General features: G+C 34.9%; 1 protein-coding gene across 4 annotated transcripts; it reads right to left on the reverse strand.

Moving 5' to 3' along the window:
- Positions 1-1,083: 1,083 nt before the first annotated feature.
- Positions 1,084-13,749, reverse strand: LOC107805513 (importin subunit alpha-1b). 4 transcript variants are annotated; one of them, XR_012702190.1, is made up of 14 exons: positions 13,534-13,721; positions 7,960-8,089; positions 7,635-7,708; positions 7,367-7,469; positions 6,781-7,175; positions 6,604-6,697; positions 6,433-6,527; positions 6,198-6,332; positions 5,913-6,092; positions 3,107-3,273; positions 2,934-3,015; positions 1,980-2,099; positions 1,599-1,746; positions 1,084-1,508 (listed from the first exon to the last, which is right to left on the reverse strand). XR_012702190.1 is itself a non-coding variant. In XM_075237062.1 (13 exons), exons 7-13 carry the CDS (start codon positions 6,499-6,501, stop codon positions 1,470-1,472), a joined length of 792 nt encoding a protein of 263 aa, XP_075093163.1. In that variant the 5' UTR covers positions 6,502-6,527; positions 6,604-6,697; positions 6,781-7,175; positions 7,367-7,469; positions 7,635-7,708; positions 7,960-8,089; positions 13,534-13,721; the 3' UTR covers positions 1,084-1,469. The 4 variants fall into 4 exon arrangements, 1 of the variants encoding a protein (XP_075093163.1); XR_012702188.1 differs by lacking the exon at positions 7,635-7,708 and having other exon boundaries at positions 13,534-13,749; XR_012702189.1 differs by lacking the exons at positions 7,635-7,708; positions 13,534-13,721 and adding an exon at positions 9,271-9,454.
- Between the last annotated feature and the right edge of the window lie 263 nt (positions 13,750-14,012).

Below are 14,012 nucleotides of genomic sequence, written 5' to 3' on the forward strand. Positions count from 1 at the left end.
AAACTTGGTACTGTCTTCGTTCACCTATCTTGTTGAATTTTACAAATTTTGCCGAATGGATAAATCATGTCTGTGTCGTACATATGATAACTCAACATTTGTCAACGATTCAATAGCAGAGGCATGAAGGGTGGACAGTGTGGACTTCACAGACGACATAAAAATAAATGGAGTAATGCTCCAATCATCGATTCAAGTGGTCAGAAAATCATTCTCACTGACACTGAATCATTCTTTTATATCAAACTGTCTAGTAAGTCAGAAAGAAGAATAGCCTCTCTTTTAATGTACACAACATTTATCTACATTAACAATGAGAATCACAAATCAAGAGCTGGTTCCCAATGACGATGTGTTTCCAAATAGAGCAACAAGTAACAAAACAATAACTGCGTGCTGTCATAAGGTGTTGGTGTAACCAGAAAACATGATGAAGCGAGTAGAACGTAATATTGCTCAATTGTCAGGCAACTATGCGCTCTAAGCATTAGTAAGGTGACCTAGCAGTCAATGAAATGAATTGAAAGTTATGAAAAGTCACGGTCCAAATACAAGCAAGTAAAAGCCAATCAGGTTATAAACCAAAGTGGATAGGAGTTACCTATACATGCGAATAGTGAGAGGTAGTTTGATGATAGTTATGAAAAATCAGGGTTCAAATCTTAGTGCGGTTAAAAAACGTTAGATGATTTCTTCTCATCTATCTAAGACAAGTGGGTAGCCTAATGAAATAGTCGATGAGCGTGCAAATAAGACTGCGCATCATCATTTATTAAAAGGAAAATGCCTTTTATACATTTCCTTTCAGAGAAGTATCACATAACTAAGTTCTAATGCAACTCAATAAGTAAGACAGAGTTGTAAAAGTCAATAAACCAGAACTCCAAAGTAGAGAACAAAATATATTGCAAAGCAAACAAGCATGCACCGTTGCGCACTTGCATCCGAGAAAACACATCACATTCAAAATTTAATATTGCAGGAAACATTATGTGAAACTTCTCTCAAGATTCTCATGCCCCAGAAGTGGGGTGGGGACATTAATGATGCATTGCAGCAAATATATTAGATTCTTGGACTGGATTTGTCATATTCTCAATAGCAAACTTAGATAGTTAACTGAATTACACACTGAATTGTGCGTAGAATTTCAGGATACTTTAATTTAAATCTATAATTCTACATGGTACTTAAATTTACTTGGATAACAAAATGTAAATAAGACTCAAAACATATCCTTGAGATCCATCCGCTTACTCCTTCCCAGATACTTGTCCAATTTCTGCAAAAACTCACCAAAATAGAACGGTACTTGCCTAGGCCAACTCCAACTGCAAGTGTGAATGCTTTTAATCTTCTTTTCAATCCGGCGAGCATAGTCAATAGACTGAGCCCCAAACTCCAAGATTTTCTCTAAACTTTCAAAACTGTCCTTCATAAATGTTTCACTAGAGCACGAAGCAATAAAATCACACAGAACCTCTATGCAGGAGATATCCACCAAGTACCTAAAGCCAAAAGCACAAGGATACAGAGAAATTTAGTAAAAATATCAGCGAGGTCAGAGAAATCATCACCCCGAAAAAGAGGTTACATACTTGATCTGAGCATCATTCCCACTGGCAATAGCAATATTAATTGTTTCGACAGCAGCATCATTGATTTCTTTTACTCGATCAGTTTGAATCAAATTGACCAGTTTATTCATAAATCCAGCCGCAATCACATCCGGCTCACAATTACAAACTATTCAGATAAATGGCTATGGTTTCATCCAATGAGAAGTTTCACTAAAAGAAAAAGAAAAGAGAAAATTTGGGGGGCATTTCTATTCCAAATACTACAACCAACTATTTCAATCTCATATTCACCTACTCAACTACCCCAAGAGCAAAATCTGTTAAGATCTCAGAAGGCATGAGGATAATGTACACAGGAGCTTAATATTTTAGCTGTCCTTCTAAATATTGAAGACATACCTCCATATTCCCACAACTGACAACGCCACAGATAATGCTGCAAATGTCGTTGACCACGTCTCCGTCCTCGTTGTGGTTATCAAGCAACGTCACCAGGCAACCAAGGTCAGCAGGATTGAACTGGGTGGTGAAGTTAGTTATCGTTAGTCAAAAACAAAGCAATATGCATGCCTGACACAGTTACATTTTAACAATAAAAAAAAAAAGGAAGAAAAATATTCCAGCGGTCTTTGCATAATGCACCCATCCAACAATTTTGGCACATAGCATGTTACACCCATTCATGTTGTTTAAAATCTTGTTTGGTGGACAGCTTTAATGAATACAGAGACTATTAGAAATTAGGCATTAGAAGCTTGGGGGTGGTAGATGTAACAGGAGTGTCTCCACTACTGTGAGGTACTAGGATTTCTTTCCACATGAAGGGCATAGGTGGATGGGAGTAAGTTTCATGAAGCTGGAAAGGTGGGAGAAGCGGTAGGGGTGTGTCGATCCTAAGCACAAGATTCGATAGCCATTTTGATCATTATATGTTTTTTTGCACAGAAAAGTCAACACTAAGACAACCACTGTCGATAACGGTAGATTTACATAGGTTGCTGACTACTAGTACAATAACTTGAAAAAAAAAACTAATAGTAGCTGTGTAGGAAATAAAAATGATAGCTTTGTAGCATGCTAATAGAGAACCCAGACTAAATCCACTAGCGAACATAAACCCCCCCTCCCAGTGTTGTAGAGTCAAGAAATGAACTAAAAAGGAAAACATCAAATTGGAAGTTGATTCAGGAACATGCCGAATTATCATCTGAATGCATACTGATTATGATGTTTCCACCTTTCAATCATTTTATTTTGTTTTGTTTTATTTCGTTCCTATTTTCATTGGTTAATTCATCAAAGCGTTTGGATTCAAGCACGAAAGCTTCTAAAAGCTCCTTAAGACTCATGTACCTTACAATACCAGCTCGCCTCTCTTTCAACAATACCTACAACTATTTTGAGGACGGGGATTATCACTGAACAAGACTCGTGCCTGAAACATCAATTGACGTACATATCAGATTCAACCATAAGTTAGATATGAAAAAGTAGGTTAAATGAGGAAACTAAAACATTCTACTCACCGGAGGAGTCCAACCAGCCGGTCATAAATTAGACTGAAGTTATCGTGGTGTTGGATAATGCCATATATACCATCAATACAGTAAGAAAGTGCATAACATACATTTGTTAGCACCTCATCATCATTTGAACGAAGAAGCTCTAAAAGAGAATAGACTGCTGAAATAACCTGAAAAATGAATTGTAATCAGTAATGTAAAGACAAATAAGTTCGTTCTTTCATTTTTACCAAATTAGAGGACCTCTGAGGGTTTATTCCAATTTCCAGCAATATGAAATTAGCTCTCTATTTGGAGCAAGCTACAAATAGAGTCTTGAAAAGCACTTAAAATTGACACATCGAGAGATATTTACATTCAAGACCTCCAATAATATAGGAGGACTATTGAGGAAAGGCATGATATAGCTAGTGTTTTCTGCTCATTTCAAAAATAAACAAATTATTTCTTTTAAAAATTTCAAATCCAATTTATTTGACGATATAAGATAGGTCCTGAATTTAAGTCACTTCTTTGATTTTTGACTTCTTAGTTTTTTGATATGTTTCATTAAAGTAGACACTCTCAAGGTTAATATTCAACAAAGCTGGTTCCTTGAAGTATTGTCGGCATAGTATGAGATGATTGAACTGCACAAAGCTTGAAAAGATAGTGCTGAAAGATGCATGGATCCTATATGATTTTAATATTGCAAACATGTGCTTTATGATGTGATGCAACCTCAAAACTGATTAGCTTTTTTAGCCAAGTAAAGGGTTGTGCTGGATAAAGTGTAATGACGATTAACTTCATTTCTTCTGTTTGGCAGGGATCTTATGGCCTTTTGGGAAGGGTGCAGTTATTGATTTCAGTTTTGGCAACATTCACACTTCTAAGTAGGGGTGAGAATTCTTCTGCCACTTGACATAGGGTAGAGCTTACCATAAAGCTTTACAATAGTATTCCTTATATGTCGTGCTGAAGTTTTAAGAGCATTACGATCATACCACATTGAGAGACTAGAAAGGAAATAATAACTATATGTCTATACTCGAAGCTTATAAGCACAAAAATACATTAGGCCTTTATTGCATCGATATAGAAGTTCGAAACAAGCAGCTATATTTGTGAAGAAAGAAACTATAGCTTGTTGAATTAAATTAAAGTTTCTAGGTTGATTGTCAACTCTATCTCTTTTATATTATTCCTCAATGCCAAATGATTTTGGGCAAATATTGGCATAGTTTTTGCAGCTTTTTATTTGAAGGAGGGATCAGCTCTAAATCAATCTTCTTCAAGATTGAGAAAACTTCCTCAATATAGTTCAGCAAATCTATAAATGAAAGTTAAAACTGATAGTACATCGCTTTAATTAAGCAACAACATCGAAAGGAAGAAAGAAGCAATAAGAAGAAGTACAGTAGTAAGAATTACTGTAGTTGTGGAATTGAAATTCAATGATTATTCAAGTAACTACTAGAGTACTTGGTTATATGCCTACTTCTGATTGTAGTGCACTCCACTTTAGACATTTAATTTATAAAATGTGCTCATTTTATCCAAGGATTAAGTTCTGATTGCAATGCACTCCATTGTAGACCTTTAATGGATAAATTGTACTCAAATTATCAAAGAATTAGGTTCCTCCAAAATGCATTACTTCTCGAGTGTCTATCCAACAACTTAAGGCATTGAGAATTTGCCTACTTGACATATATTGATTGTAGTTCTAAAACATGATGATTTTCCATTAGACGTGCATACATATCATTCAGTGTTACATCTTATTACATGTGAATGTATGCATGTTGGAAAATGCATTATGTACGGAGAAGCAACGAATTGAGTGGTTGAATAGTCGTAAAATTGTTATTGAGAAATTGGAACAAATATTTATAGGAATCAAAGTGTTTTATAATGTTGCAGTTCATGATAGATTAAGGAAGCTGTAAATTGTGATTGAGAATATGTATTTACAAGCCAAGGCATCAAAATGTATAATAATGTTGTAGTTGATAATGGATCAAGAAAGACAGGTAGTCACTGAAGGAATTTGTCATACTTGGTTAAGGTTATATCCAAGCAGATTATAGCCGTCAAAGCCAAATAATAAGAGCCAACATGTATCACTTATTTCATAGTGTCTCTCTGCATAAGATGCTTACTCATAGATCTCTTCAAGCATCAACATCAAAATTCACAATCAAACAATGACTGAAGAGATGAATAACTTTCAGGCATTCAAGATGCATCAAATAGAAAAGTCCCAGGTTGTAAATTAATTGCTGAAGGTACGATCCCTGAGATAATCTAAATCCTGATTTTATCCAGCATAATAGTTTACAGTTGATTCCTTTCTACTAGAAGTCCAGAGTTCAGACTATTTCATCAATATAGAAGTTCATTCTTCGTCTATCGTTATCAATGAAATTCCTTTTCCGTATTGCTGGTAGGTTCAAACACTTAATACTATTGAGATTTTGATTGTGGTATAACATTAAATCTTACTGGCAGGATGGACTATTAGCATATTCTAGGTATACTTCATGTTGCAATGAGAAAGAAGAAGTTAAGCAACGACTTAGTTCGATGGAGGAAACATTACATCAAAGTTTAAGATCTGAATAGTTTAAAAGTTGTGAAAATTGCATAGAAATTGAATGTCGTTTCAAAAATAGAAAAGGTGTCACATAAATGGAGTAAATCATTTTTTTTAAGGTGATGGCAGATGGTACACCCACGGTGATGGTATTTTGAATGCTCAAGGAAAAGCAATATTTTGAATTAAACAATTGCAGGCGTAAAAACTTTTGAACAGTCATTAACCAACCTGCTCAGATGGAAGATCCAGCTTGCTTTTAAAAATCTTAGACAAAATTCTCGTGGCTTCTCTCTGCATCGGAAAATTGTTGTTCGCCTCCTTTGACTTGTTCAACAAAGGAGTCAAAGCGCCATGGTCAAGAAGACAATCACAATCACCGGCAGCAATCTGCCCCACTACCAGCAAAGCCTATAGATGAAAAGAAAATACATTCAGCCGACTAATCTTTATACAACATGTGGGTACGGGAGACCCGGAGGGGGGGGGGGGGGCTCTTCCAATTATAAAACACACCTTCTCACAAAGACTTTCATCTGGAAAGTCCAGAAGCTTTACAATAACTTCCACCACCAGCTCATATTCATCCATATCAAATATTTCGGCGAGGTTGCGAGAGAAAATGAGTACGAGAATCCAAGCAGAATCATCCTATGAATGTAAAACCATAAGGATAAAGCAAGTGTGAAGCTAGAACCGCAAGACGCTAAAGAAGGTGCAGAAAGGTAATCAACAACACATCATTGTCTACCTTGAGCTGCTGTGGGACATATGGCATCTTTATAAACTGAGCAAATCGAAGAATAACACTAAACTTCATAGCTTTGCAAAGATCAAGTGTCTTATCTGTGGAAAAAAATTGGCAAAGTAAGTGATAGGCAAGTTGAATAAAAAAATTAGCCCGGAGCAGGCTTAGTCATACTGATAGAGAGCAGTGTTCAGAATTGTTTGGTTGCTATGCTCTGCGGAAGTGTATGATGGGACAAAATACCAGCGACCACTACTTCAAGACTTTCCTGTAAACCAACCATTCAGAAAACCACATATCAGCCTATAGTTGGAAAGAAAATACAACATGTCGTAGGGGTCTAAAACACACCTGATTGGTATACAGTTTTTGAAATATTGGCTCCACAAAAGGGGCAATAATCCAAGGACCCAGTTCATCATGATAAATCTCGGTGATAGCCCAAGCAGCTTCAACCTATGAATGCAAAACCATAAGGATAAAGCAAGTGTTCGTTAAAAAGCTAATAATTAATTCTCTACCTGGAGCTGCCAAGAATCTTTGTTGCTCAGAAACTTAATAAATCGAGAAACAAAAGACTTAACTTCTCGAACAAGAAAACTCCTTCTGATATCAACCAAGTACGAGAGTTGTGAGCCTGGACCATGTTTAGTCATACTCATATCAATCAATTTCCGGACTTGTGAGGTCCCCGCTAGCTGCCGATTGATATCATCCGACAAAATATCCTTCACCCATGATGTCTTCTGTAAACCAACAATTCATTATTAAATCAACTAATGAATTTATATTTCAGAAATAAATCAGAATCAGCTAGCACATGTAAGCGAACAGAAGACTCTCCATTATCAATTCTTACTAATCAAAAATTGATGTGCACAATATATTGATAAAAATAAGACTTAACCAGAAAAATAAAAAGGAAATAAAAGCTCACCGAATGCTTAAGAGTTTCTGCCTTCGTCTTTCGGATCTTAAGAGCCACAGTAGCACTTCTTTGTTGATTTCTTAGTTTATCAACAGGCATCTTCGTGAAAACCCTAGTGAGGGCAATGGAGAATTAGGCAGAGAATTTTTGGAGTTTTCTTAGGTTTATCAACTGGGTCTTCGTTGGATTTCTTAGTCACATTATGTTCGGCGTCAAATTAGATATTATTCGAGTTGTCAATGGAGAATTAGGCAGAGAATTTTTGGAGTTTTCTTACCTTTGTAGACAGAGTTACCCAGTATGAAAAAGTTGAAGCAGAATGTTTTTCACACAATTGAAGTGCAAGAACAACTGTAGTGAAAAAAATTCCGTGAAATGGATGATTAATTGTATTACTTTTATACAAATATTCTTTATAATCAAGTAAAAGTATCAGATTAAGTGTTTTTGGTTTAATGGTTTCATGAAAGGTAGGAATGTTGTTGGTTACTTGAATTTGCCTCCAATAAAAAAGCTTGTTCAACCAAAAACCATAAAGAGTGAAGGAAAGGAATGCATGATTTTTTTTAACTGAATTTGCCTGATTTGACCAAGGAATGTACCTTTGAGAGGCTTCCCCACCAACTGGTCTTTGCAGTAAGGCTGTAGTTTGCAGTTCTTTGAGAGAAACAATGCCTTCCCTCTTGGTGATTTATTTGGGAAGATTTCAGAAACTAAGCAGCTCTTATGTAACTGTTAAAAAAGAAATACAAGTGACAACAAAGTTAGAGTTCTTCTGCAATGAGGAAGTATCTTTATAGCTCGATATATCCAAGACGTTTTCAGCTCTTTTGTATAAATGCGTTGGACTAATGTTGCAGGTATCCAGCACATGGGAGGCAAATAACACAGGAAAACATAGAATATAGTAGGCTAAGATCACCAAAGTTGATACTCCGCATGTTCATGTATCAAATCGCTTAAATAATCTAAAACCTGATGATCACAATGAGATTCAGTGGAAAATTTAGCACTTTCTTGAGTCGATGACTTTTTTCATCTGATCAACATAGAAATATACTATAAAAAGTTTTGCTCAATCAAAGTCTAAATTACAATTCAAAGAAATGGTACAAAATCCTGCAGTTAGGGACATAGCATTCAGCGATAAATCAATAAATATGGGTGAAAATATGAGACACAGATCAAAGCTATAGGACTATTACCATGACGCGATCAACCTTGCTTTCTTTTTCTGATCAACTCTCTTTTTCCCCTCCCCACATGTTTCTGTCCTAGAAAACATTGATTAAATGTATTCCCTAAATTATAACTCATCCCAAGACTTGTTTGACCATGTCTATATACCTTGGCCACAAAATGATTGTATTTTCATGTACTCCTTTCAAGGATGCATCCCAGGCATATGTTCCTTCGGCAACATCGCTTCTCATCCACTAATTTTTAGTCTTTTAGCAGGTAGCTAAGCCTTTTTTCTTTTTAGTTCTATGTTGTCATTGTTATACTTAGTAGTATGTTAAGTCAGTGGTCTAAAGAAACATTAGGTGACTTAATTACTTAAATGCTGATGCAAAGATACTGGAGAGTAAAATATAGGAACTTGAGGAGACATATTTAAGGTATAATGTATATGATTAAGAATATAGAAACCAGTTAAGCAAAACTACTGCAGAATATATTCAGCTGTAAAGGCAAAAGCTTCTGTTTTAAATCAGAAGGCAATAGGAATTGGTTAACAACTCTAACACAGCTTTATTTCAGAATGACATAAAGAATAGGAGCAGGGAACTGAACATTCACAAGATTAAGAGTGAGCAAGATGGTTGATTAGAAGTGAAGAAAATTGAAGAACCAACTGTGACTTTCTACCAACTGCTATTTTTAAAAAAAAAGGAAGCAGGAGATTTGACTACCTTAGAGGTTGTCACTAATGTTATAACTCTGAGAATTGAAATGGTAATCAAGATGAAAGTTCGGCTGTTTGTATGCATTAACCAGTGCTCGAAAAGAGCTTGTTCACATATCGATCACTTATTAATATCTGCCTGATGCCACACGCCCTTCCCACATCTTCTTAAACCTCTCTCACTCTGTTATCTGTATTCCTTTGTGGTAAGAAACAAGAAAAAGTAACAACATGGATATGACATTTTCATCCATGGATATTGTTGGTATGAACAGTACATGGAAAGGTTAAAAACAAATTGAATGGAAAAATACTTCAACAGAGTTAATACAACACGTAAGTTAGATAGTAAAAATTTATTTTTGTCCCGAAGGTTTTTCCTTTCAGCTTCTTGTTCAAAAGTTGAAATATATACTACTAATAGGCAAAAGTAATAAGTCTTCCACCCAGCATATTATTGAAATAACTTTAAAAATAAGCTAAGCAATATGCTACAACCAGTTAAACTACGTGGATGTTTACACTATCAGTATATCTAATGTGAATCCAAAAAGTATCTCTTTACAAGGCCTCAATTTGATTAATTTTAAAGATATATTGGGTTGTTGTTGTTGTTTAAAGTGATACATTTTACATTTGATTTTCTTTTCAAATGAAAAAGGATTACTTTAAATTTAGTGAGTAATTATTTCATTTAACTTCAAGTGAGCCAGCAAGCAAACGGCGGAACCAAAAAGTTGCCAATAAATTGACAGAGAAAAGTGGATCAACACACCTGGTAGAAGAAACAGAGTGAAGATATGGTGTAGATTGAAAAATGAAGCCAACAGAGAATAGGGAGAACACGGCGAAGAGACAAGGAAACCAGAGGATTAGATATGCTGTCACTACTAATTATTCATCAATAAGATGTTAGTAACCACAAGCTCACCAACAAATACATAATCATAAAAGCAAAGTAAATCATGTGCGAGTAGCTGTAATAGCCTTATTTGGTATATAAAATATCAGTTGTAAAGCTTCATTCTCATCGTTCTTAAGGAAAGTGCATATGCTGCTTTATCTCCAAGGCTCTAACAAAGCTAGTGATTAATGATAAATAGGTAATGACTACTGTAACTACATATTGGCCTCTCTTTCAGAATTTGGGAGTACTATTTTAAGCTAGAACCACAAAGACAAGTTTCCATAAGCTTGGAGGCTTGTAGAAAGATGTCGTGTATATGAAAAATTGTATGGCCTTATCGACCTATGTTCAGTGTACGAGTGTTCATTTTGGTCTTATAGGACCATATGTCACATGTATAAGTTTCTACATCATATTGGGTCGTCCTATGTCTAGTATTCTTTTATGTACCAGGTTTCCTACACAAAGACCTTCAATAATCGGTGATGTCGGAAGTAGCAGCAAAATCAGTAAACTTAACATAAAAAGAAATCTGTAGATGAAGTGGAGAAAGAAAGAAGATGAACAGAAGCAGACGGAAGACAGATTAATTGCTGGTATGTATGTACCGAGGAGTTCTTATATTGCACCACCGGTCAAGTTGCTCTAGCTTTCAGTAAAATTTTGGAGAAGGCCAAAGTAGCCCTTGTATAATATTCAGCTGAACGTAAACATTAATTTGTATATCTTAACAAACTGTATAAAAAGGTTGCCTAACCATTATAATTTATTGCTTTTGTAATTAACACAAGAAGCAAAGAGCAACACCAAACCACCAATACTGGCTTGAGCAATAACTAAATGATAATAAAAAGGCTTCGGAGGAGCTCCAATAGGCGGGAAAAATGGAGCTTTTGTGTGTAATAATGATAAAAAAAAAAAGGGAAGTAAAAAGCTGCACAAAGTACTCATCTAAGCTAGTGACTCATTTTACATGTCAAAGATAACAGAAACAGTACGAAAAATTTGGTGAACTTTACAATTTTTCAGTCTCTAACATCATATGGTAAAAGAAAAAATCAACATGCTTTTGACATTCATACCTCTGAGTTCTCTAACAAAATTCTAGATAGCACTATAACAAGTTTAACTTATTTGAGAACTTTTAACTAATAAGGAGGTTGTTTACTATCCTTAGCACAGCTAAGAAACTCTAGCAAGTCAAAAATAGTACATGCCAACATTAGGACAAAAGTGATATTCTTGAGAAGCAACAAGAATGTTTCACACCTATATTTTATCAGCAGAAAAACTCAGATTTACAACGTGCCATGAATAGTATTTTACTTAAAAATTTCTGGAGGTATAGGGCTAAGCAAGAATCGACTTGACAAAAAGAAGTATCAGTAAGCACCAAGTTTTCTAATCACATCAACATCAACAAGCAAATAACCTCATCCTCATGCATCTTAGGACCATTGTAGTCAAGCAAGATAAGCCTACTATTTGTCCGGTTATAAGCAAAGCCAATGTGTTACATTGAAAGCTTCCTGAAATTAGGACACAGGGTAACAAGTATTTCTTGAAGCCATCTCTTTATAGAATTAATTCATTTCAAGATTCCCAAGTAAGTTCAAGTGGATTAACTTAATCCCTTAGTAGCATAATGCTAAATTTGTCACGAATTGGCAGGTGTTCTTCCTCTTGGAAGTCTCATCTTTTAGTAAATTTTCCCTTTCATGTGAAGCAAAGGTTTCAATTTCTCCCAGTAGTACCTTCATTGACTTCGGCTTCACTAATGACTAATTGGCCATGTGTATAGCTAAATGCCTGTTACTTTACTGACCAAGCAGTCCATCCAAGGGAAGACAGGAAAAACTTAATCCATATAATTATGTAAAACATTTGGAAAAGATAGTTTAATAAGAAGATCAGAAGATAATTAAGGCACCTGTAGAATACCAGTAACGACAAAATGTATTTTTTTTAATGAAAACAAACTCTTCCCCTGGCCCTATTAGATTTGCTATTATGTTAACGTGTGTGAATGTGCAATAACCAACAAAAGTGTTCATCACAATAAGCCAATTTTCCCATTCAGTCTTGAAAATGATTGCAAGAGCTTCATTATTTAAAACTTCGATTTAGAGGTTTGTCGAATGCAGTGCATAACCACTAAAGTTGAAAAGATTATGCGAAAAATCAAAAATAGAGGCACACTGTTTTGATGCAAATACCAGAAATCTTCAGAACACAGAGGGTGTGTTTGGTATGAAGGAAAATATTTTCCGTGGAAAATGTTTTCCAAGAAAATGTTTTCTTGGAAAACAAGTAGTAATCTTATTCATTTTCCGATGTTTGGTACGCAAATCAAGGAAAACATTTTCTCAAGAGTATTCATAAATAATTTTGATACAATAAACATAAAGCCATAAACTTTCGAACCAACAACTTTCTGAACCCACAAATTTCATAAACTTCTGAACCGCAAAATTTCGAACCCGTAAACTTTATAATTTCTAACCCCGTAAGCTTCGAAACACATAAACCTCCGAACTCATAACTTTGGAACTTGTAAAATTTTGAACCCGTAAACCGAAAGATGAAAAAAGTAAAACTGAAAATATTTTATAAAAATATTTTTTCTCGGGGGAGGGGGGTGCAGAAAAAAAAACAGAAATTTAAAAATCACAAAAAAAGTATAAAAAAAATTTCTTGTGCGGGATTGGGAGGGGGTGGGGGTGGGGGTAGGGAGGGGTGCAGAAAAAAATAGAAATTTTAAAATTAAAAAAAAGTAAAAATAAATTTTTTTTCTTGAGGGTGGGTGTGGGGTGGATTGGTGAGGATAAGGAATAGGGCGGAGAAGGTTGAGAAGGACTTTTGAAAATGTTTTCCCCCTCTTGACAGGGAAAACAATTTCCTCCAATTGGAAGAAAATGAGTTAACGAGCAAAATATTTTCCAAAACATTTAAACCAACCAAACATGAAAAAATTGGAAAACATTGGTTTCCTTCATACCAAACACACCCAGAGTCGTAAGAACGTAACTAACCCCCTACCCGCCGCAAAGAATAATAAAAATAATTTTTATATACCAATCGTCACAATAAAATTCCGGTAAAAATCCATTTTTCACAATAAATTCCCACGAAAATTCTAAAATTCAATTCAGACACCATTGTAAAATTTCCCCTTTTCTTCAGTTCCAACGAAGCAGAATAAAATCATTCAGCAAGAGGTTCGACAACTATGTAAATTTAAAATAGGGCAAAGTCAGACAGAATGTTTCTCTAAAATGGAAAAGCCCAGCAAATCTAGAGCGGAGATGAAGCTTCGTGGCATAGACAGTCAATTAAATTGATTCGAAGCGTCGAAGCGATTACCTTGACGTAACAAAGTTGGAGCGACGAAGTAGCCCAAACCCCAATTTATCCTGTGAAAAAGTTGGTAGAGCTTCCACAAACAGAAGTTGATTAATTTAAGCTATGAATGCAAAAGCAGTGCAAATTCCAAGGAGGAACGGGAGAATAAGTTGAGAATACCGAAGAGAGAGACAATTACAAAAACCGATGCAAACCGAAAACGGAATCAAACTGATTAAGTAAACAGATTGATTTGGAGTGGTTTTGGTTTTAAATTTTAAAAATAAACAGATTGATTTGGAGTGGTTTTGGTTTTAAATTTTAAAAATCATAATATTTGGTTTGATTTTGGTTCTATTATAAAAAATTGAAAAAATCAAACCGATTAATTATATAAAAATATTAATAATTATTGATATATAATATAATATCTTTCGCAAATAATTTTAAATACTTTATGCATTTTAATTATTATTTTGAATTTTAATTTATCCTACTTA

This window comes from Nicotiana tabacum, chromosome 18 (genome assembly GCF_000715075.1).
Source record: "Nicotiana tabacum cultivar K326 chromosome 18, ASM71507v2, whole genome shotgun sequence".
In the NCBI taxonomy this organism is placed as follows: Eukaryota; Viridiplantae; Streptophyta; class Magnoliopsida; order Solanales; family Solanaceae; genus Nicotiana; species Nicotiana tabacum.

Excerpts from the sequence above, each read along its gene's own strand:
- LOC107805513 (XM_075237062.1), bottom strand. The coding sequence starts at position 6,501 with ATGAAGTTTAGTGTTATTCTTCGATTTGCTCAGTTTATAAAGATGCCA. Across the intron at positions 3,016-3,106 it reads CGGCTGGTTGGACTCCTCCG|GCACGAGTCTTGTTCAGTGA; the intron begins GTGAGTAGAATG and ends TTGATGTTTCAG. Across the intron at positions 2,100-2,933 it reads AGGCGAGCTGGTATTGTAAG|TTCAATCCTGCTGACCTTGG; the intron begins GTACATGAGTCT and ends TTCACCACCCAG.